The 23323-nt window shown below is 40.6% G+C and overlaps 1 protein-coding gene across 2 annotated transcripts in view; it reads right to left on the bottom strand.

Moving 5' to 3' along the window:
* Nucleotides 1-13596, bottom strand: part of LOC122670969 (N-(5'-phosphoribosyl)anthranilate isomerase 1, chloroplastic-like) — a 54112-nt gene extending 40516 nt beyond the window's left edge. For both annotated transcript variants that reach the window (XM_043868026.1, XM_043868025.1), the window contains exons 1-2: nucleotides 13505-13596; nucleotides 13160-13225 (exon numbers count right to left, since the gene is read on the bottom strand). In XM_043868026.1, the coding sequence (XP_043723961.1) occupies nucleotides 13160-13225; nucleotides 13505-13517 (79 nt within the window). In that variant the 5' untranslated portion in view covers nucleotides 13518-13596. The remainder of the gene's footprint in view (nucleotides 1-13159; nucleotides 13226-13504) is intronic.
* Nucleotides 13597-23323: the final 9727 nt, after the last annotated feature.

The following is a 23323-nucleotide window of genomic DNA, read 5'->3' as shown; positions in this document are numbered from 1 at the left end:
AGTGATGCTATCCTTACCGTTGCCTACCTCACAAACCACATGCCTACCCGTATTCTTAATGGTCGTGCATCTACTGACATTCTCCAGGGTTCTTCTTCCTTTATGCTACCACAGAAAATATTCGGCTGTGTTTGTTATGCTCGCAACCATCATCCTCATGGCAAGCTTGATCCTCGTGGCATTCGGTGTATCGTTTTGGGCTACTCCGCTACCCAAAAAGGATACAAGTGTTATCACCCTCCCACTCAGCGTACTCTGGTTACTATGGACATTGTCTTATGAATCCCTTCGTATTATTCTCAGCCACCTCTTCAGGGGGAGCATGATCCAGGTTTTGAAGATGTGCTTGCTATACTACCGGTTTCTATTCAGGGGGAGCCCTCTCCTCCAGCCCCTACTCCAGCCTCTAGTTCGATTCCAAAGGCATCTTTCTCTCTCAAAGGAAGTATGTTCTGGACCTACTCTCAGATACTGGTTTGTTAGGGTGTCATCCTTGTGATACTCCTTTAGAAGCTACTACTCGTCTGAAAGAGAAAGATGATGATCCTGTTAATAAGGGACGTTATCAACGGTTGGTGGGAAAATTGATTTATCTCTCCCACACTAGACCGGACATTGCATTTGCAGTAAGTTTGGTCAGTCAGTTCATGCATGATCCTTACTCCACTCATATGGTTGTTGTTCTTCGTATTCTCCATTACTTGAAGTTAGCTCCAGGAAAAGGGATTCTCTTGTCTCCACTCATCTTCGTATTAAGGCCTACACTAATGCTGATTGGGGTGGTAATCCTGATCGAAAATCTACTTCAAGTTATTGTACGTTTATAGGAGGTAATCTTGTCACATGGTGTAGTAAGAAACAGAATGTCGTGGCAAGGTCCAGTGCTGAAGCAAAGTTCCGTGCTATGGCCCAAGGAATCTGTGAGTTATTGTAGCTTCAAAGTTTACTCCAAGATCTTAGTGGTTTGTTCATCGTCCAATGATGTTGTATTGTGACAACAAAGTAGTAATTAGCATTGCCCACAATCCAGTGTAACATGACCGTACCAAGCACGTGGAGATTGATAAACACTTCATCAAGGAGAAGTTAGAAAGTGGACAGATTTGTATACCTTTTGTGAAGTCAAGTGATCAGCTTGCTAATATCTTCACTAAAGGGCTGAGTGAAAAGATGTTTTTTACCAATATTCTCTCTCTTCTGGGAAAGACACTGTTCAAGTGGCTAATGGTTCCCTTTCTCCTATATCTGGAAAGGGTTCCATTTGTTGCTCTCCTACCCTTACACTATCTTCATTTTTGCATGTTCCCTCTTTTTCTACTAATCTTCTTTCAATTAGTAGTCTTACAAAGTTATAAACTGCAAAATAATCTTTTTTCCTTCTCACGTGTCATACAGGATATGGTGAAAGGGACGACGATTGGGGGTGGTAAGGTACATGATGGTCTCTACTTACTCGCCACGGGTCCGACTTCTCTTCTGCCAGCTTCATCTCCAGCTCATCAATTACACTTAGCCACGTCTCCTGATCTTCACCTATGGCATTGTCGACTTGGCCATCCTCCCCTTAGAACTTTAGCTTTTTTATTTCCTCAGTTAGTCAAAGATTGTAAAACAGATGAGTTTTTATGTGAGGCTTGTGTTTTGGCCAAACAGACTTGTTCCAGTTATTCTCCTTTGAATAAAAGAAGTGTTTCTCCATTTGCTTTAGTTCATACTGATGTGTGGGGCCCTACCCGTCGTGCTTCCATTTCTGGTCATAAATGGTTTGTTTCCTTTATAGACTGTTATACTCGCACCACCTGGGTGTACATGATGCAACACAAGAGTGAGGTTTTTCGTTGTTTTCAGCTCTTTCATCGTATGGTTCAGACCCAATTCAATGCAACCCTAAAAATTCTGTGTAATGACAATGGCAGAGAATACATGGAGGATCAATTTCAAACTTATTTGGTGATAATGGGATACTTCATCGGACCAGTGTGTAGACACTCTTGCCCGAATGGAGTGGCCGAAAGCGTCATCTTTTAGAGGTTGCTCGAGCTATTATGTTTGCACGGCAGGTCCCTTCTCAATACTGTAGTGATGCTATCCTTACCGTTGCCTACCTCACAAACCACATGCCTACCCGTATTCTTAATGGTCGTGCATCTACCGACATTCTCCAGGGTTCTTCTTCCTTTATGCTACCACGTAAAATATTCGGTGTGTTTGTTATGCTCGCAACCATCATCCTCATGGCAAGCTTGATCCTCGTGGCATTCGGTGTATCGTTTGGGCTACTCCGCTACCCAAAAAGGATACAAGTGTTATCACCCTCCCACTCAGCTCTGGTTACTATGGACATTGTCTTATGAATCCCTTCGTATTATTCTCACCACCTCTTCGGGGGAGCATGATCCAGGTTTTGAAGATGTGCTTGCTATACTACCGGTTTCTATTCGGGGAGCCCTCTCCTCCAGCCCCTACTCCAGCCTCTAGTTCGATTCCAAAGGCATCTTTCTCTCTCAAAGGAAGTATGTTCTGGACCTACTCTCAGATACTGGTTTGTTAGGGTGTCATCCTTGTGATACTCCTTTAGAAGCTACTACTCGTCTGAAAGAGAAAGATGATGATCCTGTTAATAAGGGACGTTATCAACGGTTGGTGGGAAAATTGATTTATCTCTCCCACACTAGACCGGACATTGCATTTGGCGATAAGTTTGGTCATCGGTTCATGCATGATCCTTACTCCACTCATATGGTTGTTGTTCTTCGTATTCTCCATTACTTGAAGTTAGCTCCAGGAAAAGGGATTCTCTTGTCTCCACTCATCTTCGTATTAAGGCCTACACTAATGCTGATTGGGGTGGTAATCCTGATCGAAAATCTACTTCAAGTTATTGTACGTTTATAGGAGGTAATCTTGTCACATGGTGTAGTAAGAAACAGAATGTCGTGGCAAGGTCCAGTGCTAAAGCAAAGTTCCGTGCTATGGCCCAAGGAATCTGTGAGTTATTGTAGCTTCAAAGTTTACTCCAAGATCTTAGTGGTTTGTTCATCGTCCAATGATGTTGTATTGTGACAACAAAGTAGTAATTAGCATTGCCCACAATCCAGTGTAACATGACCGTACCAAGCACGTGGACATTGATAAACACTTCATCAAGGAGAAGTTAGAAAGTGGACAGATTTGTATACCTTTTGTGAAGTCAAGTGATCAGCTTGCTAATATCTTCACTAAAGGGCTGAGTGAAAAGATGTTTTTTACCAATATTCTCTCTCTTCTGGGAAAGACACTGTTCAAGTGGCTAATGGTTCCCTTTCTCCTATATCTGGAAAGGGTTCCATTTGTTGCTCTCCTACCCTTACACTATCTTCTGTTTTGCATGTTCCCTCTTTTTCTACTAATCTTCTTTCAATTAGTAGTCTTACCAAAGTTATAAACTGCAAAATAATCTTTTTTCCTTCTCACTGTGTCATACAGGATATGGTGAAAGGGACGACGATTGGGGTGGTAAGGTACATGATGGTCTCTACTTACTCGCCACGGGTCCGACTTCTCTTCTGCCACTTCATCTCCACTCATCAATTACACTTAGCCACGTCTCCTGATCTTCACCTATGGCATTGTCGACTTGGCCATCCTCCCCTTAGAACTTTAGCTTTTTTATTTCCTCAGTTAGTCAAAGATTGTAAAACAGATGAGTTTTTATGTGAGGCTTGTGTTTTGGCCAAACAGACTTGTTCCAGTTATTCTCCTTTGAATAAAAGAAGTGTTTCTCCATTTGCTTTAGTTCATACTGATGTGTGGGGCCCTACCCGTCGTGCTTCCATTTCTGGTCATAAATGGTTTGTTTCCTTTATAGACTGTTATACTCGCACCACCTGGGTGTACATGATGCAACACAAGAGTGAGGTTTTTCGTTGTTTTCAGCTCTTTCATCGTATGGTTCAGACCCAATTCAATGCAACCCTAAAAATTCTGTGTAATGACAATGGCAGAGAATACATGGAGGATCAATTTCAAACTTATTTGGCTGATAATGGGATACTTCATCAGACCAGCTGTGTAGACACTCTTGCCCAGAATGGAGTGGCGAAAGCGTCATCTTTTAGAGGTTGCTCGAGCTATTATGTTTGCACGGCAGTCCCTTCTCAATCTCAGAGTGATGCTATCCTTACGTTGCCTACCTCACAAACCACATGCCTACCCGTATTCTTAATGGTCGTGCATCTCTGACATTCTCCAGGGTTCTTCTTCCTTTATGCTACCACGAAAAATATTCGGCGTGTTTGTTATGCTCGCAACCATCATCCTCATGGCAAGCTTGATCCTCGTGGCATTCGGTGTATCATTTTGGGCTACTCCGCTACCCAAAAAGGATACAAGTGTTATCACCCTCCCACTCGGCGTACTCACTGTTACTAGGACATTGTCTTATGAATCCCTTCGTATTATTCTCAGCCACCTCTTCGGGGGAGCATGATCCAGGTTTTGAAGATGTGCTTGCTATACTACCGGTTTCTATTCAGGGGGAGCCCTCTCCTCCAGCCCCTACTCCAGCCTCTAGTTCGATTCCAAAGGCATCTTTCTCTCTCAAAGGAAGTATGTTCTGGACCTACTCTCAGATACTGGTTTGTTAGGGTGTCATCCTTGTGATACTCCTTTAGAAGCTACTACTCGTCTGAAAGAGAAAGATGATGATCCTGTTAATAAGGGACGTTATCAACGGTTGGTGGGAAAATTGATTTATCTCTCCCACACTAGACCGGACATTGCATTTGCAGTAAGTTTGGTCAGTCAGTTCATGCATGATCCCTACTCCACTCATATGGTTGTTGTTCTTCGTATTCTCCATTACTTGAAGTCAGCTCCAGGAAAAGGGATTCTCTTGTCTCCACTCATCTTCGTATTAAGGCCTACACTAATGCTGATTGGGGTGGTAATCCTGATCGAAAATCTACTTCAAGTTATTGTACGTTTATAGGAGGTAATCTTGTCACATGGTGTAGTAAGAAACAGAATGTCGTGGCAAGGTCCAGTGCTGAAGCAAAGTTCCGTGCTATGGCCCAAGGAATCTGTGAGTTATTGTAGCTTCAAAGTTTACTCCAAGATCTTAGTGGTTTGTTCATCGTCCAATGATGTTGTATTGTGACAACAAAGTAGTAATTAGCATTGCCCACAATCCAGTGCAACATGACCGTACCAAGCACGTGGAGATTGATAAACACTTCATCAAGGAGAAGTTAGAAAGTGGATAGATTTGTATACCTTTTGTGAAGTCAAGTGATCAGCTTGCTAATATCTTCACTAAAGGGCTGAGTGAAAAGATGTTTCATCCTAATTTAGTCAAGTTGGGCATGTGTGATATATATGCACCAACTTGAGGGGGAGTGTTGAATTATGTACACCAGAATACCGTGGAGGTATTTCGGTCTTTTGAGTGTTTTATTTATGTACTTTTGAGCAAGGGTTAAATTGTAATTAGGGCAGTGACATTGTTTACGTGAATAGTGTTTCCCTTTGTAATCTCTTTCATTATTATAAATAGAGAGCTTGACTGATCTTATTAATCATTCAAACCTTTCATTCTAATCTGTTCTATTAAGTGTTAACAATCCTCAACCCTCAACCCTCACTCCTCACTTTCTGCTACTCTAGGATTCATCGGGTGAGCAGTCTACCTGAGAAACCACCAACTTCCCTCTCTGGCTCCGGTGAGCATCGTTGGCTCTCTGACTCTCTCTGATCTCCCTCATCTCTCTTCAATTTCTCCCATCTCCCTTGTTGAAGTATTAGAGTTAGGGGCAATTTGGCCTTTCTCTTTGTTTACTATCAATTACTTGAGTCCTTTGTAGTGTCGATTGATTGTAGGGCATTATTGTCCTACTTTTCATAATGATTTAATTATAAATAGAAGAGGGACAGACTTGCGGTCATAGTTGTCATGGCGACGCCATGGCGTCCTGGCGCTGGAGAGGGTTGCATGGCAACCTACGCCATGGCGTCCCTCTTTGATTTCTTCTTCCTGTCTCTCTTTCCCTCTTCTATTTCTTCTTCCTGTCTTCGATTTCTTCTTCCCTCTTCGATTTCTTCTTCCTGTCTTCTTTCCCTCTTCGATTTCTTTCGATTTCTTCTTTCCCTCTTCGATTTCTTCTTCGATTTCTGAATTTTCTTCTTAAAACTTGAGAAACAATAGAGAAAAAATAAAACATGGCTCGAGTATACATCTATTAACACATTAAAAATAGAGAAAATAAAAAATAAAACATGGTCGACATGCGTTGCCATGGCGGGTGACATGTCGATATATCGACATGACACCCCTCCACCGACTTGGATTGCCGTGACGCCGTGACAACTATGCTTGCGGTACAACATTCTGTTCTAGGCATAGGTTCTCTCCCACCCTTAGAACTTGCGTACTTCTCCTCCTCTCTTCTTCTTTCTCTGATTACTCTGGTCTGGTTATAGGATTTTGGTGTTCTAACATGGTATCAGAGCATCTATAATCAGATTAGATTTCCTTCCACAATTCCTCTGTTGATCTCTCTTTCACGGTTTTCACTTGTGGTGTGCAGCCACCTATTGTTGCTTTTACTACGAGTTAAAACCACTCCTTTCACTATTAATGGAGTGTTTTATTCCTGCCTACACTAATGTTGATTGCTGATTTGAAAATTACATCGCCTACAGCCAAGGACTGCAAAAATTGATTCCAGGCAAAACCCTGACAATATCAATCTCCTCTGTTGTCGCCGTTTTTGGAGTTGTGCTTATTGAAGATTGTGGTGCTATGGTTCCTAGTTGCTAATTGCAATTGATTGCACATTAGATTTTATGCTATGTTGCGTAATTGAAGTTGGTGGTATTCTTCACAAAACCCTGACATCGATCTCCCCTTGGCTGGTCCCTTCGATTTTACCTTCTAGCCTACGCTGCTGGTTTGTTTCTTCTTGCAATTGTTGAAAATTCAAATACTACTACATACTGGAGTCAATTGTTGATGCTGCTTATTTTTACCTCTACAGCATACGGTACATAAAAGTGCAATATCACACCGAGATCTCGGGTTGACCCATGGAAATGACCCTTCTACTATATATTTACTTGCCTAACTCGACAGAACTCAACATATCTCGGCGGGATCTCGGATCTCGGGTTGACCCATGGAAATGACCCATCTACCATGTATTTACTTACCTAACTCGACAGAACTCTTATATGCTTGCTGTGGAGCACTATATACAACATTACAACAACACTATGTCATGGGAAGATTATGTGACACTAGTGGGGACTGAATACTTTATTCAAAGTCATTTTATGTGATGATAGTTGTAACACTGTAAAACAATTTGATGTATCACTTTAACATTTCTAATTCGTATTTAAGTTGTTTAGCTATTAATTGAATGTTTTGTTTGCTTTCTATTACTAAATTATGTGTAGAGTAGGGTATTTTAGTACGTCATCGCCTACCAACCTATGGTCTTGAAACTCATATTTGGACTTTGTTTTTGCAAAATCTGATAGTGTCATTTTGTTTAAATGACCTACAATAGGCTGAATACCAAGTTTCAGACCCAAACTAGGTCTAAAACCCACCGAGTTGAGGCTTCGAGTTGGAAAAAAAAAATGCACTAACTCGGCGAGATCTCGACTCGACTCGGTTTTTTCAAGGGCCGAGTTGATACCGAGACCCGAGTTTTAGTACCTTGCTTGAAACACTTCTCTTCTCTAGTACTTACCAGATTACCTCTCTAAGGACTCTTTCATAAGCTTTTTCTAGTTCAATAAAGACCATATGGAGATCCTTCTTGTTATCTCTAAATCTTTCCACGACTCTCCTAAGTAAGTAAATAGCTTTTGTCATAGATCTTCCTAGCATAAAACCAAATTGGTTCTCCGTAATAATAGTTTTTTGTCTTAGGTGGGTTTCAATAACCTTCTCCATAATTTTATAGTATGACTCATTAGTTTTATGCCTCTATAGTTATTACAGCTCTGAATATCACCTTTATTTTTGTAAATCGGAACTATGATGCTCTCCTCCATTCATCTAGCATTTTCCTTGTGTTCATAATCTTATTAAACAGCTTGGTTAGCCAAGATAAACCACAAATTCCTAAGCTCTTCCACATCTAGGCCTTGTGCCTTGCCTACTTTCATCCTCAAAGCTTCTTTTAATTCAAACACCCTAATTTTTCTTATATATCTACAAATGTGCTTTCTTGATGGGTAATGCAGTCTTCCAGAATACTATTACTCAAAGTGTCTTCATTTAGTAGGCTGCAGAAATAACCTTCCCATCTCTTCTTAATGTCCTCACCCCTTATTAGTACTTTACCATCTTCACTTTTAATACGTCTAACGTAATCGAGATCTCTCCTCTTTCTTTCCCTCACTTTAGCTATCTTATAGATAGCTTTTTTCCCTTCCATTGTGCTATTATTGTTATAGAAATAGCATTTTTCCCTTTTGTGCTATTATTGTTATAGAATTTTTTATATTTCTTCGCCCTTTCTTTTCCCACAATCTTCTTAGCTTCATTTCTAGCAAATTTATACTTTTGTAGATCCTCTACATCCTTAGTCCTTTGCAATATCTTAAAACTAGCTTTCATAGTCTTAATGACTACTTGAACCCCATCATCCCTCCACCAAGTCTCTCTAGAGGAATGTTATTTTCCTTTCAATTCGCCTAAGACATCTTTAGCAACCTTCTTAATACAAGTAGTTATCTCATTCCAAATTGTATTAGTGTCTCCCTCAAAGTCCTACTTTCCTTGTTTGACCACTTCATTAGTAAATGATTTCAAAGTATACCCTTTTAAGCTCCACCACCTTTTCCTAGGGAAGATAAGCTCACATTTCTTACGATTCTATGTAGTGAGGCACATATCCATGACCACTAATCTATGTTGTATGGTTAAGCTCTCCCTCGTATAACCTTACAGTCCTTACATAACAATCTATCGAACCTTCTAGTTAGGAAGAAATCTATTAGGCTACTATGATGTCCACTTTTGAAGGTAACTAAATGTTTCTCTCTTTTTTCAAAGTGAGTGTTTACAATGGATAAATCATAAGCCACATCAAAATCTAAAACTAAGATCCCCTCCTCATTCCTCTCTCCAAAACCATTTCTTCCATGTACACTTCCATAGCCTCTACGATCATTCCCAACATGTCCATTCAGATCACCCCCTATAATAATCTTTTTTCCTTGACTAAAACCTAGCACTAATCCATCCATGTGTTCCCAAAATGTAACTTACTACTTTCATTCAATCCTACTTGATGTGCGTAAGCGCTAATCATATTGACAGCCACTGTCTCACACAAGCTTGATGGATATAATCCTATCCCCAAATCTTTTAACATCCACCACATCATTCTTAAAACCTCATTCTAGCCTCTTACCTTTTAAAGATCCAATATTCAAAGATGATAATCTAATCCTACATTTTTGGACTAGCTTCTTTCCCCACACTCCACAGTGCAAGAACCCTTGCCTACTTGTCACCGCATCCAGGCGCCAATGCAACCCGTCGCTTAGACGGGAAGCCATAGCTGACCCTTGCTCACTTTTCACTACACCCGGATCATAGTGTAGCACATCGCTTATTCTGTCTGGGAACACCCTAGCTTAACATTTATAATATAAGGTTGTAGAATCCATGTAAAAGGGTTTACCTGACACACCAACCCTCCTCCTTTATCCGGGCATGGGACTGGCAGCAAACGTTGGTGGAGTTTCAGTGTGAGCTTCTTCTACATGGAAAATGTTTTTCCTTCCATGTTCATGGACATGTTTGGCAACTGTTTCAGGTGCTCTAATTCCATTTGGAAATAGAGGGATTATGTCCTTTTTCATTCAAGATACTACATAGAGAATGCATTGCTTGACCAATCTACTTTCCTAACTAATGCTTATTTTGAGGAGGTCAAAACTATACTATATTAAGGAACATGTTTGATAATTTTTCTAAGAATGCTGAGAACATGAAGTTGGATGAAATAATGGTGTAGCAATTACCTACTCTTTTGCCTTAATCCGTTCTGTCCTCTATATTCTGCTTTATTGATTTAACTTCTCGATCTGTGCCTACAATTTATCCCTATACTTGAAGCAAGGTTATAGCAAGGCCTCATGGTCACTTGTAAATTCCAAACTCTACTTTATGGGTCTATAGCTCAAATTGGTAGATCACTTGGAACATGAGCATGTCTCAAGCATGTTCCAAGCAAATGGTGGTTCGAATCCACCAAGACCCTTTTGATTTAATTGTTCGTAGGAAAGTCAGTTAAGGCAATCATGTAAAAGTGAAATTGACAATTGTCATGTAGATAACACCATAAAATTGAAAAGATGGACAAAAATGTCTCAATGTGTTAAAAACAGAGTTTATGTAGACCATGAAGTTCATGCGTATCCTGATTATGGATGTTCTAAGTGAAATGTCATAATGACATTTTCATAATTATCTTAAAAATCGACAGATAGCTAGTATTGTCGGTTCAGTAATACTTTTAGTGTAAAGTACCAGAAGTGATGATAACATATTTTTTTTATATTTGTAGGCTCTAAAAGAGAGTTGAACTCCTGACCTCTTAATTGTGAGGTGTAGACCCTTGCCATTACCCCCATGGGATTGTGATAATGGCATTTTCATAATTATGGGTGTTAAGTGAGATGTCATAATAGCATTTTCATAATTACTTGATATTTGTAGTCGACATGTGGCCAACATTGTTGGTACAGTAGCTCTTTAATGATGCAATGCAAGTCAGAAGTGAGAATAGAATTTTCAAAATTTTGGTTTTAAGTTAGGGCCTCTTTGGTATCACTTTTCATTTTCATTTTGGCCTATTTTTAAAAAATCATAATGAAAAAACATTTTAATCAAATAATAAAAGCTGTTTGGTAACTACTAAACAAAGTAGATTGCAGAATGAAAAAGAAGTTTGGTCAGTACCTATGTGTAAATAATTTTTATAATATTTTTTAAGTGAAACATATTACCTTATGCTGGGGGCCTATCTTGAACAGGGTCACATTTCCTTTTCAGGCCAGAAACCAAATCACTATCCTCTTTTCTCTTATTCTTTCCTTCCTTGGCTATTTTCTTATCCCTCTTCTCTTTCACTTGTGCTTCATTATTCTGAACAGTGGGAACACCATTGAATGAAGAGGTAATGGGGAAACCATCTTCATCTTCACTTTTCAGAAATGGAGTATTAGCACTACGCATCACAACAATTTGGCGTTGAGAATTGCCGCTATCATCAGAGTTACTCAGTTGGTCCTTACTATGATGTTTGTTGTTACCATTCTCATTAGGAAGCTTCTCATTGTCCAATATCTCCTCGATCACAACTGAATCCAGAACCAGAAAATTTTCAAATTTTTCAACAAATAAGACACGTCAAATTATAAATAAGCTTCACAAACAATGACTAAGCACGTGTGAGGAGATGCCACCATCTTCAACAGCCATTGTCCAATATCTCCTCACATTAAGTGAATTTTAGAAGTTAAGTACAGATTGCAACATATGACGGCAGCCATGATAGCTTATAAATCCACCCAGTGTCAATGCTTCACATCTGGCAAAAGATTTCTGTATTTATTGATCCAGGCCTTTCAATTGTGAGACACCGCCAGGACGAATTCCATCCGCAAAACTATGCACCCGCAACACAATCATATAATTAATAGGCATCCAATGACTAAGAACAAATCTGGAAATCTTCTCAAGATAAAAAATACCTCATCTCCAACGCAAAAGTATTTCTCAGAAAAATTAGGAAAAGCCAACAAATCATCTGCTGTGTTTTCCCTTCCACAGACGAAGGAAATAATGAGAGAGAGAGAGATACCTGAAGGGAGTTGTAGATCACCGATGGAATGAGCCGCTATATGAGGGAACAAGAGAGGGGGAGAGCCGCAGGATGAGGGTTTCTAAGTAGAGCGGCGGAATGAGCTTGGAGAGGCAAAAAGCCGTGGGATGAGGGAGTCAACAAGTAGGCTTTCTAAAATAAAGAGTGTTTTACCATTTTTCCCTTAAAAAAGTACCATTAGAAGCAGCAAATGTCTATTTTACCCCTCCTATTTGGGTCATATGAGCACATGCTCATTAAAGAGCAAAAAAATGAAGGAAAAACACATGTTGGCCATAATCCATAATGGACTCAAGAGTCCATTTTCACTTTGGGGGTGTTTTCTATTATTTTGATGTTTTGTAAATAGAAATAGGGTCCATAAATTGTACCAAACACTGGTAAAAACGTTTATGTGTCAGAAAATGAAAGTGAAAAGTGATACCAAAGAGGCCCTTAGATGTTATAATAGCCTTTTCGTAATTATTGGATGTAGTAACAGAAGTGATTCTGTAAAGTGACTTTGAAACATAGATTCTGATCTTTTTCTGTTCCCGAATCGCTTCCAACATCTTGTTACCAAACACCACTCTACTACCACAGAGCACTCTTGCGGAGCGGGATCAAGAAAAATCACTTCCACCTTAGGATCTCTCTCACGGAGTGGAGTTGTTACCAACCAGAGCCTTACAGGCCTTTCCATGAAGTTCTTTATATGCATATCCATTTCACCCAAGATAGTCCCCACACTTCTTAGCCATGAGAAGATGTATTGAATAAAGCTTAAAATGGTGGTTCACGCAATTTTACTTTATTGTTTTTCTTTTCAAGGCCACTCATTATCAGATTAAAATCTACCATTTTCAAGACATTATGGAACTAAGCTCTATATATCAAAGGTTAATTGGCTCTATTAGCAGATTGAATTAAACCGTGAAAAACCCACAAAAATTTACCCTAAACAAAGGGATCCAGGTGAACGTCCTTGATACAAAGGCACTTACAAGAATGAGAGATTCAAAAACATTGTGCTTCACCAAATGAAATAACGAAAAGAGACAGTAACAAAAACTCTGATTGTCATTTAGCTAGTTCTCATCAAAATATATCAACGAGACATGGAGAAGTGTGAAATTCATTTCTAATACCTCCCTTAGGCCTTGCCTAACGCAAAATATATGGATCAACACAATGAGTAACAAGTTTTTTTGGTAAAACAATGAGTAACAAGTTTGAACCCAACAAAAAAGTACATTAGCATAGTAAAAGAGAAAATTTGAAATGTTGGGCACCTGGCTTTTTTTGCATTGTACAAGAATTCATGGCATTGGGTTGAAGATGAGTATTCAGTGTTAGTCCTGAAAACAACATGTAGGAGGAATTAAAGTCTCATAAAGTATCATTCAAATGAAGTAGCAATCAAACATTTCTCGGATTCTAAAAGCTAAACGGTATAAGCGAACGCATCAACACCTCACGCTTCCCAGGAAAAAATAATCATGAAGTATTCACCACATTTCAAGTGCAGTGAAGCGATGAGGATTAATGGAAGCAAACCCAACAGTTTCCAATGAGAAAATTCATCAAACATTTAGAATGCAAATAGTTAAAAGAACACTGGGAGAGAGAAAAAGAACCTGTGGGGGTCATTGTGTCCAAAATATTCTCCTTTGGACACCGAGAAGATTTCCTCGATCAAATACGAGACTTCAGACGCTATACTAATACCCGTGAATTGGAAAAAAATGTAAGTTGAATCCGTGGCTCAGCAAGGAGAATCCACAGTTTTTATCTAAGAACCGAACATGCAGTTTTGATTGCCAAATAGGAGAAGGGTTCAGTTCAGCCAAAACTCTAGGGAAAATAAAGAGGGCCCGGATATTGTGATTGTTCGACACCCTGGCAAAACCACAACCAGCAACCAACTCCTCAAAGACAATGCCTATAACAGGAGCTTTTTCTCCTCGAGATGGGGCATTCAAGTCCACTTCTCTCTCAAAAAATAATCATCTTCCAAGACTCAATTTTAGATTTTCTATAGGATGTAAATTCTATTTCTATTAATATAATTCTTTTCTTTTCCACAAAAAAAAAACCTACTCCTCAAAGCAATATTTTTTTTAGGGAGAATGTTCTATGTGCCGCAGCGAAGGCTATGCCCAGGCATATGGGCAGGCTGTGCAGGGGACAGGGTGGTCATTACACCTACCCCCAATGTGCCTGGACGTAGCCTGCATTGCGGCACAGAGAACAACGTCCCTTTTTTTATGTTCTTTGGGGAAAAAGAACTCTGTCTGGGGAGTGATGAGTCTATCTCTATCCTCCCTCTATGAAAAGACACCTCTACCCCCTTGTTTTGAAGGGGGGAGAGCTAGACACATTGGAGTGCGTGGACTGAAAATTACTTCCCTTTATTTTGTTGGACAAGAGATCGATGCCAGGGTGTGTGGCGGAGCAGTAATTTCATGTACTTCTGTGTCTTCTAGGCACAGGGCCATGCAACCAAGCAATGTTTTTTTTTTTTTTTTTTTTCTTTTTTGGTACTACATGTCGTTAGTCCATGTGATAAAAAAACTCATATACATCTCATAGCTAAATTTTAGTCCAAAGTAAGTAAGGAAAGTTGCTCAAACTCACACTCAAAGTTTTTGGTACAATTACCAAAATATCATCAAATAGAGATTAATACAAAAACAATGGCATCTTTAGTTACTTCCTCTAACTCATTTTAAGCTGAAATTGTACCGATGAGATGCTTATTTGGTCCTCTATCACATGGACTAACCTGTCATATGGCAAATAGTGAAGTGATACTATCACTAGGCATAGTGATGGGAAGAAAATCTTTTTTAAATATAGAAAATAAACAATGAGACCCACATAGTGGCCACATCATTTACCTCAACTCGATATCAGATACCTCCCTTTGTTCTTCCTTCTGTTCCCCATTCCACAATCCCCGCCCACCAATCTGCTACAGATACCTCCCTTTGTTCTTCCTTCTGTTCCCCATTCCACAATCCCCACCCACCAATATGCTAGTTATAAGTTAAACCAGAGACCTCTTGTAGGAATTTTATATGAATTAAAATATATATTTTCAAACATTAAAGGGCTATATCTTTTCTTAGTTGTCACCTAAATAACCAATGGGTGTGCCTATTAGAAGACATGCTTGTTTGAATGGTCAACAAACGTAAAATCCCCCTCTTCTCAAAATTCATTCTCCAACTTTTTACCAAATTTATGTATTTCCTTATTTTTTTTAGATGAATAAAAAATAGCTAGTGTTCCTTTATCTCTTCGTTTCTTTTTCCTTTTTTGAAATTTGAAGCTTTTTCTACAGGAGAGAGAACTTTAGCCAAAGCTTTTCTAATGGATGAATTTATCGACATGATCAGTCAAGAAAAATCCCAATTGGAAACCAAAAGCAAAGTGCAATTGATCCTTCGTGAACTTTTGGCTATGCAGTAATTCCTAGAAATGGAGATGGTGGAGACAAGAGTTGGGAGTAGTAGGATGTGGGGGCAACATAAGGGGTGCACGGAGGAAGGGGTAGGAGATTCAAGAGAGAAGCATGGGGGTAGGGCAGGGGAAGAGGAGTGGGATGTGGGGGCGACAGTTGGGGCATGGGGGTTGCAAGGGTGGATGTTGCACAGGGCAGTCATGGCTGGAATGGGGGTAGGTGGCCGGAAGGGCAGGAGGGAGATGAGGGGAGGTCCCTGGTTAAGTATTTGGTATCAAGTTGAGGAAGATGATGTGGGTCCACTGCTTTTTTGGTATTTAAAAATAAAGGGAAAGGATCAATGTAAATGTGAGAACCATATTAATAATTTTTTTGATTTTTTCCACAAATCAAATTATTAAACTTGAATTTTTCATGTTTTGCTTTACCCGAAAGGTAAAGGGATAGGCACACCGTTTGCGTTCGACAAGTTAACCAACATCACCAATGGGGGTGCGTGCTGGGACATCATATATGAAGGGTATAGATTAACTCAAAAGGAGAGAGGGAGTGAGAGAGAGAGAGAGAGAGTATGTCCTAGCCTTTTCCCTATCCTTAAATATGAATTTGCTAATTATGCACCGGATAGTATTGAATGTCTCCTCCTTGTTCAATGACATTGTAATAGAAATCATGGTGTAAGAACTGCACCCTGCCATTGGTAACATTTAAGGGTGTCAATATGCGATTGGAAGCAGGAATCGTCCTAAAATCGTCCCGTTAAAACCTAGAATCGAGTCATCCTATAACTAAATGGGATGGTTTTGGGAGCTGATTTTGGGACCGATGATTAAATGGGACAGTACGGTTCTGGGATGGATTTCTAAACGTGTCCAGAACCGAAAGCCCAATAAGAAATTGGTTAAAACCGAAACCGCTAGAACCTATTTAACATGCCTAAATTACTTATTTATGATTAGTTAATACTTAATAGTTATAACTTATATAAGAGTTATATTATAATTATAAAGAAAAACTAAGGGTTGTCAATTATTTTGGGCTTAGTTGAGTGTTTGTATTCTTAAGAATTGATGTTTGATTATTTTATGCTTAGGAATATATTCAAAAGTATTTGTACACTTAAGAAATTATTTGTATACTAAAGAATTTTGTACAAAAGTGTCTGCTTGAGATTATGAGTGCTTAGAATGGTTAAGGGACCGGAACTGGACCGTCCCATTAGTAAACAGGCCTGAATCCTAGTTTTGGAACGGTTCTGGGATTGACCTCCTTGGGATCGGAACCATCCCAATTACCTAGAACTGTCTCGTTTTTTTTTTTTTTTTTGGTAAAAGATAGATTTATTGCAAAGAACGGGAAACACTCCTTGAGTCCAAAGTCGCAGCTTCATAAAACAAGGGATCGGAGTTGGGCCAAACCATCCTTCCCGCAACGGATAGAGCCCTCCTGGCAAGGCAGTCTGCTAGGGAGTTAGCAGCCCTAGGAATATAAGCAAAGTTACAATCATCAAAGTAGGTGGAGATATGTCTAATGTCCTCCACAATAGGCAAAACAATAAAATCTGGGATCTTCGAAGGATTCAAAAGTGAAGAAATAATGCCCAGATTATCACTTTCCACGGTGATGGAGAGAGTTCCTTCCGAGATGGCTTCCAAAAGCCCGTCTCTAATCGCCATCGCCTCACCAACCAGAATTTCATTGAAGGGAGTGGGATTTGAGACAGCAATGCAGCATCTACTAACATTGTCACACCCCTATCCCGACAAGGGATAGAATACAATATCAGGGTATGATTGGGGTGACACGCGTCATCCCACCTCACCGCCAGGATCTCGTCGATGGCCAACTCACGTCATAAACCAATATTAAAATACAATAATATCAGTCACGAAAGACAAAGGAATATTACATTCCAAGGCAGTCGAGTTTGCGAAAGCGTAAATGAAATGATTATAAGATGTTCATTGGCTAATGATAATAAGTAACATAGTTACAAAATTCCTATGACCATCAAGTAGCTACCAAAAGGTAAAACATAAAAGTTTATACAAAGCACAATGCTCTAAAATAATAATAAAAGCGGGAACGATCCCAAGTAGCAGTACAACCCGTAGGCACAATCATCATGGGCAACCATCGCCATGATCCTCGATCCACGGTCTCTGGCTCCACGTAATCATCGCATCCAAATCTAAAAAGAATGTGTACACGGGGTTAGCTCCACCGAGCTAGTGAGAGAAAAAGGGGATGCACAATCACACAATCACAAATAGTCCATGGTGCATGCTATTATTAATTCATTTACCACCTAACACACAATGCTAAGTCAATGGGTATATGCTACTGCAATAACTCGGGAAGACATTGTGGATCCTTCCATTCTCACCACAATGCAACCTCAATTATTACTATGGAGCCCACGCCGGTCGTAGTCATCACCACCCGGAGGCGACCCGATAACCATTACTACCCCGGCCTGGCCTCTCTAACTCTCCACGAGGCAGGTGCTACGGCTGCCCAACACCTAAACCCCTGTTGGTAAGGGTCGTAGCATAGGGAGCGAGCCTAACCACGGATATACTACATGAATCCTATCGTGTTGAGAGGTACATCCGGGTGTGTCAACGTCCCATTCCATCTAACACCGGGTACCCGGCACAACACGGCGCATACGAGGCAAGAATGAGATGCAATATACAATTCCACGTGTCGGGGGTTCGGTGCCGTACTTCCCGGCACCGTAACCCAACACAAATCCATATCATCCAAATCATCATCATCGAATAAGAATAAAATGCAAATATGCAATCATGCTTGAATGATAATGTCACAATATAATTCATAAATGCATGAATAAGCAATAGTAAACAAGCTCAAGCAGTCACCCAAACCCACTCACCAATTACTTCAAATGGAATTTGTATAAGCGCAACGATTCCGCTCAAAATCACTCCATTGCACATATGTTGGCGCCTATGGAAGTGAATAAGAGTGTGAGAGAGTGTAGGGAGGCCTCATAGAAAACCCCACAGGTTTACATAAGTTATAAGCCTTAAAAGCGCATCGGAGGCAACGTCGGACTCGGCGGCTTGCCTCCGACCTTGCCTCCGACCTTCCTGCAGGCTTAGGCCACATCGGAGGCAAACATCGGACTCACGCAGTCTTGCCTCCGACCTTGCCTCCGACCTTCCTGCGGGCTCGGGACACATCGGAGGCAAACATCGGACTCACGCATCTTGCCTCCGATGCAACCCAAGTGTGATTTCAAGGTCTTTAAAGCCCGGGGTTGTCCCATTTGGTTCTCTAAGCCTCAAGGGACAAGGGAGGGGTGTCTTGGAGTCTATTTGGGTCTTAGAAACACCCAACATTCAAAGATTTAAGGGGTTTAAAGGATCAAAAGCTCAAAAATCCAGATTTGGGGTTTTCTTTGGTGGTTGAAGCTTTAGAATCAAATAGATTCAGCAAGAGGTCAAAATAGAGGTCTTTATAGGATTGTAATGAAAATAGGAAAGCATCCTACAAGGGAAACTACACATGACTCGAGCTAACCCTTTGGGTTTCCAAAAAGAAATCCCCATCTTGGGGCTGCAACCAACGAACCACCCAAGCTCAAGCGAGCAAGGGGAAGAGAGAAAAATGGGGGAAAAGGGCACTTGGCTTACCTGGTTTGTTTAGGTACACACGATGTACCCTCTTTAAAGCTCCAAACCCAGCAGCCATTTCCTTCTTCTTCTTCCCTTCCTTCTCCTTCTTCTCCTCCTTGCCGCCTCCTCTCTTCAAAGCTCTCCTCTCCTTTCACGATTAGGTTAGGAAAGAAAAAAAAAAAAAAGAAAGACTAAGGAATAGTCTTACCCCTCTCTCTCATATAGAAAATCACTTTTAATGGCCTGTTTGGATAAGGCCTCATAAGTGTAGGCTAGGGTCTGTTTGGATAGGGTCAAACAACCATCCATCCCTACACAAGCTCTAAAAATCCTAACTTGGGCCCCAAGGCCCACATAAGGTCAAGTTAATAAAAAGGGGTAAGGGTAGGGTCAAACATGGCGGGACACCAATAGTACCTTAGCCACGGGTCTCACCCACAAGGGTCCTTGTCGCGACATTGGATGCGGTGGTCGGAGGCAACCAGAACCTTGCCTCCGATGCGAGTAGGAAGGTGGTTCCCACCATAAGAGGTCGGGCCTTTGGACCACACTTGAGGGCTTTGAGAGGCGGTAAGCACACAACAAATTTGGTCAACTACTTACCCCGACATGTCAAGGTGCAACCTCCGTGGTCCCGACTAGTTTCCACAGGCAACCTCGTACTATGGTCAATATAGCTGGGTTTGACCACCAGTGAGAACAACTCACCGGCATACGTGGCAGTGATAACTACACGTAACAGGGAAGAATTAATAATTAATTATACTCCTGGGGTGCGGGTATAACATTCTCCCCACCTTACAAGAAATTTCATCCCCAAATTTGAGGCGACTAGGGTCTCAGTGATAAGGGCTGTTGGATAACAACATCCCAAGTCACCCACATCTTAAACTAAGTCAAAGGTCGGATCAAGATGAGGCAGTGCCTACATGTCACAGCAAGTCAGGTTCCACAATTCTCTTTTCCTTACAGGGTCAAATTACCACAGGGGTGTGGTTCACAATAACCCTAGGAAAACAGGGTTCCAACTACTAAGTTAAGTCTTAAGGAACAAAGGTTCCTTAGATCTTCCAGATCGGGTGATACCACTCTAGCCTTCACTACTCTGGTCATTCTTGGGTTACGAGGATTTAACCATCCATGACCCAACATAGGGTTTACATTCAGAGGCTTTCACATCTGGTTGTCTCATTACCTAACCCAACTTTAGAATGATTTGGAATATTGATGGAATCTCCTATTGTTCACTCCCGATCGGAGGGAACGCATTTGGTGATCCATTACCCCATTCATATCGTGGTTGGAGAAGGTCTTGTTACATCCTTCGGTTTCAACTTTCACAACCTTTAAACCTACTACACGTTATCCCACAAGGAAGAGTCCACATCGAGTCCTCTTTCGAGAACCAATAACCCTTTAATAGTTTTGGTCCAAGTCAACTCTTCAAGCGGTCTCAATAAATTAACCTACTCGGTCATTAAATTCATTATTCATTACCCTAAGGTTTGGTCAACCAAGGTCGGGGCTCCAACTAGTTTCACGGCAAGGTCGAGGTAAGTCATACTTATAGTACCAGAGAATCACTCTAGTCACACAAGTCCAAGGTTCTAAGGGATAACTATATATATATATCACACCAATATGTAGGCATAGATTCAATAATTACGTTCAAATTCCTATGGACATATCATCATCTAGGTCAATCCACCAGAACAAGAAGTTCTCATGTACGGTTCGCTAAGTCCTTTCTTTAGAAAGTCGAATCACGGTGTAGGACTTTCTCTATGAGTCTAAACAAGGTTTGGATGGACCAAGTAAAGTCCAAATAGAGTCATCACTAGCTTGAGGTGTTATGAGTGACTTCCAAATACACGTGACCTTCATGGCTTACTCAAATAAACAGCCCAAACCAGCCTATTACTTTTCTTTCCTAGTACCTACCCACAGGTTTAGATTCTACGCACCCCCTTAAGGGTCTCTACCCGCATAGATTTAGGTTTCCCTATCCATAAGGTTTGAGTCCTTACATTCATAGGGTCTTAGGATCTTCATCCTCAAGGGTAACTCTTCTCCTTCTAGGTAAGAGAGGAGTCACACGATTACCAATGCTTGCTAGTTCTTATTAGCTGGCCCGATCGGGTACAAGTCCTAACCTCTTTCAATTTTTAGGTATTAACTAGACTCATGTGGTCCCCACAAATGGGTCACACAACAGGGGTGTCCGATCTAGGGTATAGGCACAAGATCATCACATATAGGTGTGGTCAAAAGGTCTCCAAAATAGGCTCAAAATCTTAAAAGAAAATCGGGTGGACTCACGAGCGACGTCAGCACTCCGGGTGCATTCGTGGCTCCTCCGTGAAAATAGGTAGAGCGGACTAACGGGCGGATGTGGAATGCAAATCCGTTCGTTCGTCCGATCTCAGAAGTCTCAAAGGCAGAGAGAGTTGAAGTCAAACGGATCTACATACAGACGCATGAGTGTGGATCCGTTCGTTGATCTGCACAGTTTTAAAATGATAATTTCAAGTTTTATGCGGAGCGGATTCACGACAAGTGGATCCGTTCGTTTGTTTGTTCGCAGAATTTTAACAAAACAGAGCCACGAGTTTTAAAACGCATTTTTTGGCTCCAAAGAAAAGGACATAACCGCAGGGAGAAAAAGCTCTACAGGGACTTTCGTTCAAGCTCCCCTTAGGTGGTTTTCTTGTAATCTTAAGCCTCAAGGTTCAACTCTTACTTGTTCATGATATGACTTTCTTCTCATTCCTACTTTCTCTTTCTTAGATTCGGGATGAATCATCTCAAGTTGTGATCATGTCTTGATTTTGCTTGTAATCCCATAGCCATGTACACCAAGTCCATGCCAAAATCGATTGGCCGGAACTAGGGTTTTTAGGTGTAAATCAAGCCCTATTTGATCAATGACACTAAGTTGTTGGATCCTTGTTTGATTATTGCATCTTTTATAAATTTTCAAGTCTTTGTAAACATTTTAGAGATTGTTGCTATGTTTGTCATGTCTAGTTGAATTTTACTAGGATTATGTTCAGGTTTTGGTTGTGGTAAAGTCCTCAATTCACAATATTTTGGAAAAACTCTCCAAGTTCAAATCTAATTCTTTTACATGCCATAAAATCTCATAGAAAATTATCACATTGTCTTATCTTCAAACATATTTTCTTGTATACATGATTGTTGATAAAATCCTTAGAATCTTTCCTCTTCTCTTTTGCCATATTTGATTCGGTCTTACTAGATAGGGCTTAGCTTACATTCTCTGAGTTATCACAAATCATATTTACTTGTTTCCCAAGATTCAAACTTCCAACCACAAAATCTAAAAAATTTCTTTGAAGTTCAAGGCATGCTCCATGATTGAATAAACCCATTTCTTGCTTGAACCCACTGTTTTGCATAAAATATTACTTTCTAGGCATAATATGGCCATTAACCTCTATCATGTATGATTGCATTCATATAGTGGCCATGCATTCCCTTTTTCCCCAACTTCTTAGATCACAATTTGATAAAAAAAATCAGAAATTTCTAGCCTAAGAATCCTGCTGTAACTTAATTGCCTTGGGAAAAGAATCAAAGGCTAGGTTTTAAACCCCATAACCTTACATTGATCATCTACTTAGGCCTTAGCATTCAAGGTATTAATTTGCTATCTACTTGGCTTTTGGCTGCAGGTTAAAACAATCAATGGCTCCAAGAACACGGCGTGCATGCGTGGAACAAGTTGCACCAACTGTCCTAGATCCACTTTGGTTTCAAAGATAGAGGACCAAGAGCTTTATCAAGACTACTTCCGCTTCAAAAATATAGTGGAAGGGGCGAAATGTAGTGTTGGATGATCTCAAAGCATACAATGTGGAGCAGAGATTCGAGGCATTGGGGTGGAGACATTCTCAACCTCCTGAACCATATTACCCAAAACTCATCGGGCATTTCTATGCAAATCGAACATCGAGAACCCGGGCACACAAAACTATCGGGTTGTTTCATATGTAAAGGGGTTCCTATAGCCTTCACTGACATAGTTGTGGCATTATCAATGTCTCCATTGGGGAAGAGAAGACCTACTATTCACCGGAAGGAATCCCTACTCCTTCATCGGTGGGAGGTATTGACATTCGACGACCATAAGGCGGCTGAACTGCGAGTGGTGGATGGCCGATGAGGTCATGAAGCAACTCTTCGACGGACTCGGTGCCTAGAGGGTATCGAGAGAGGGTAGATGACATCAACACCTTTCTTGGTCGCGATGGTGGCGGTGGTGCAAATGACTATCCCAACTTTCTCTCAACAAATTGAAGTTATCCGGATCGAGTTCTTCTAGT

This window comes from Telopea speciosissima, chromosome 8, assembly GCF_018873765.1.
Source record: "Telopea speciosissima isolate NSW1024214 ecotype Mountain lineage chromosome 8, Tspe_v1, whole genome shotgun sequence".
Classification (NCBI taxonomy): Eukaryota; Viridiplantae; Streptophyta; class Magnoliopsida; order Proteales; family Proteaceae; genus Telopea; species Telopea speciosissima.
This window is presented reverse-complemented; position numbering and strand designations above follow the sequence as displayed.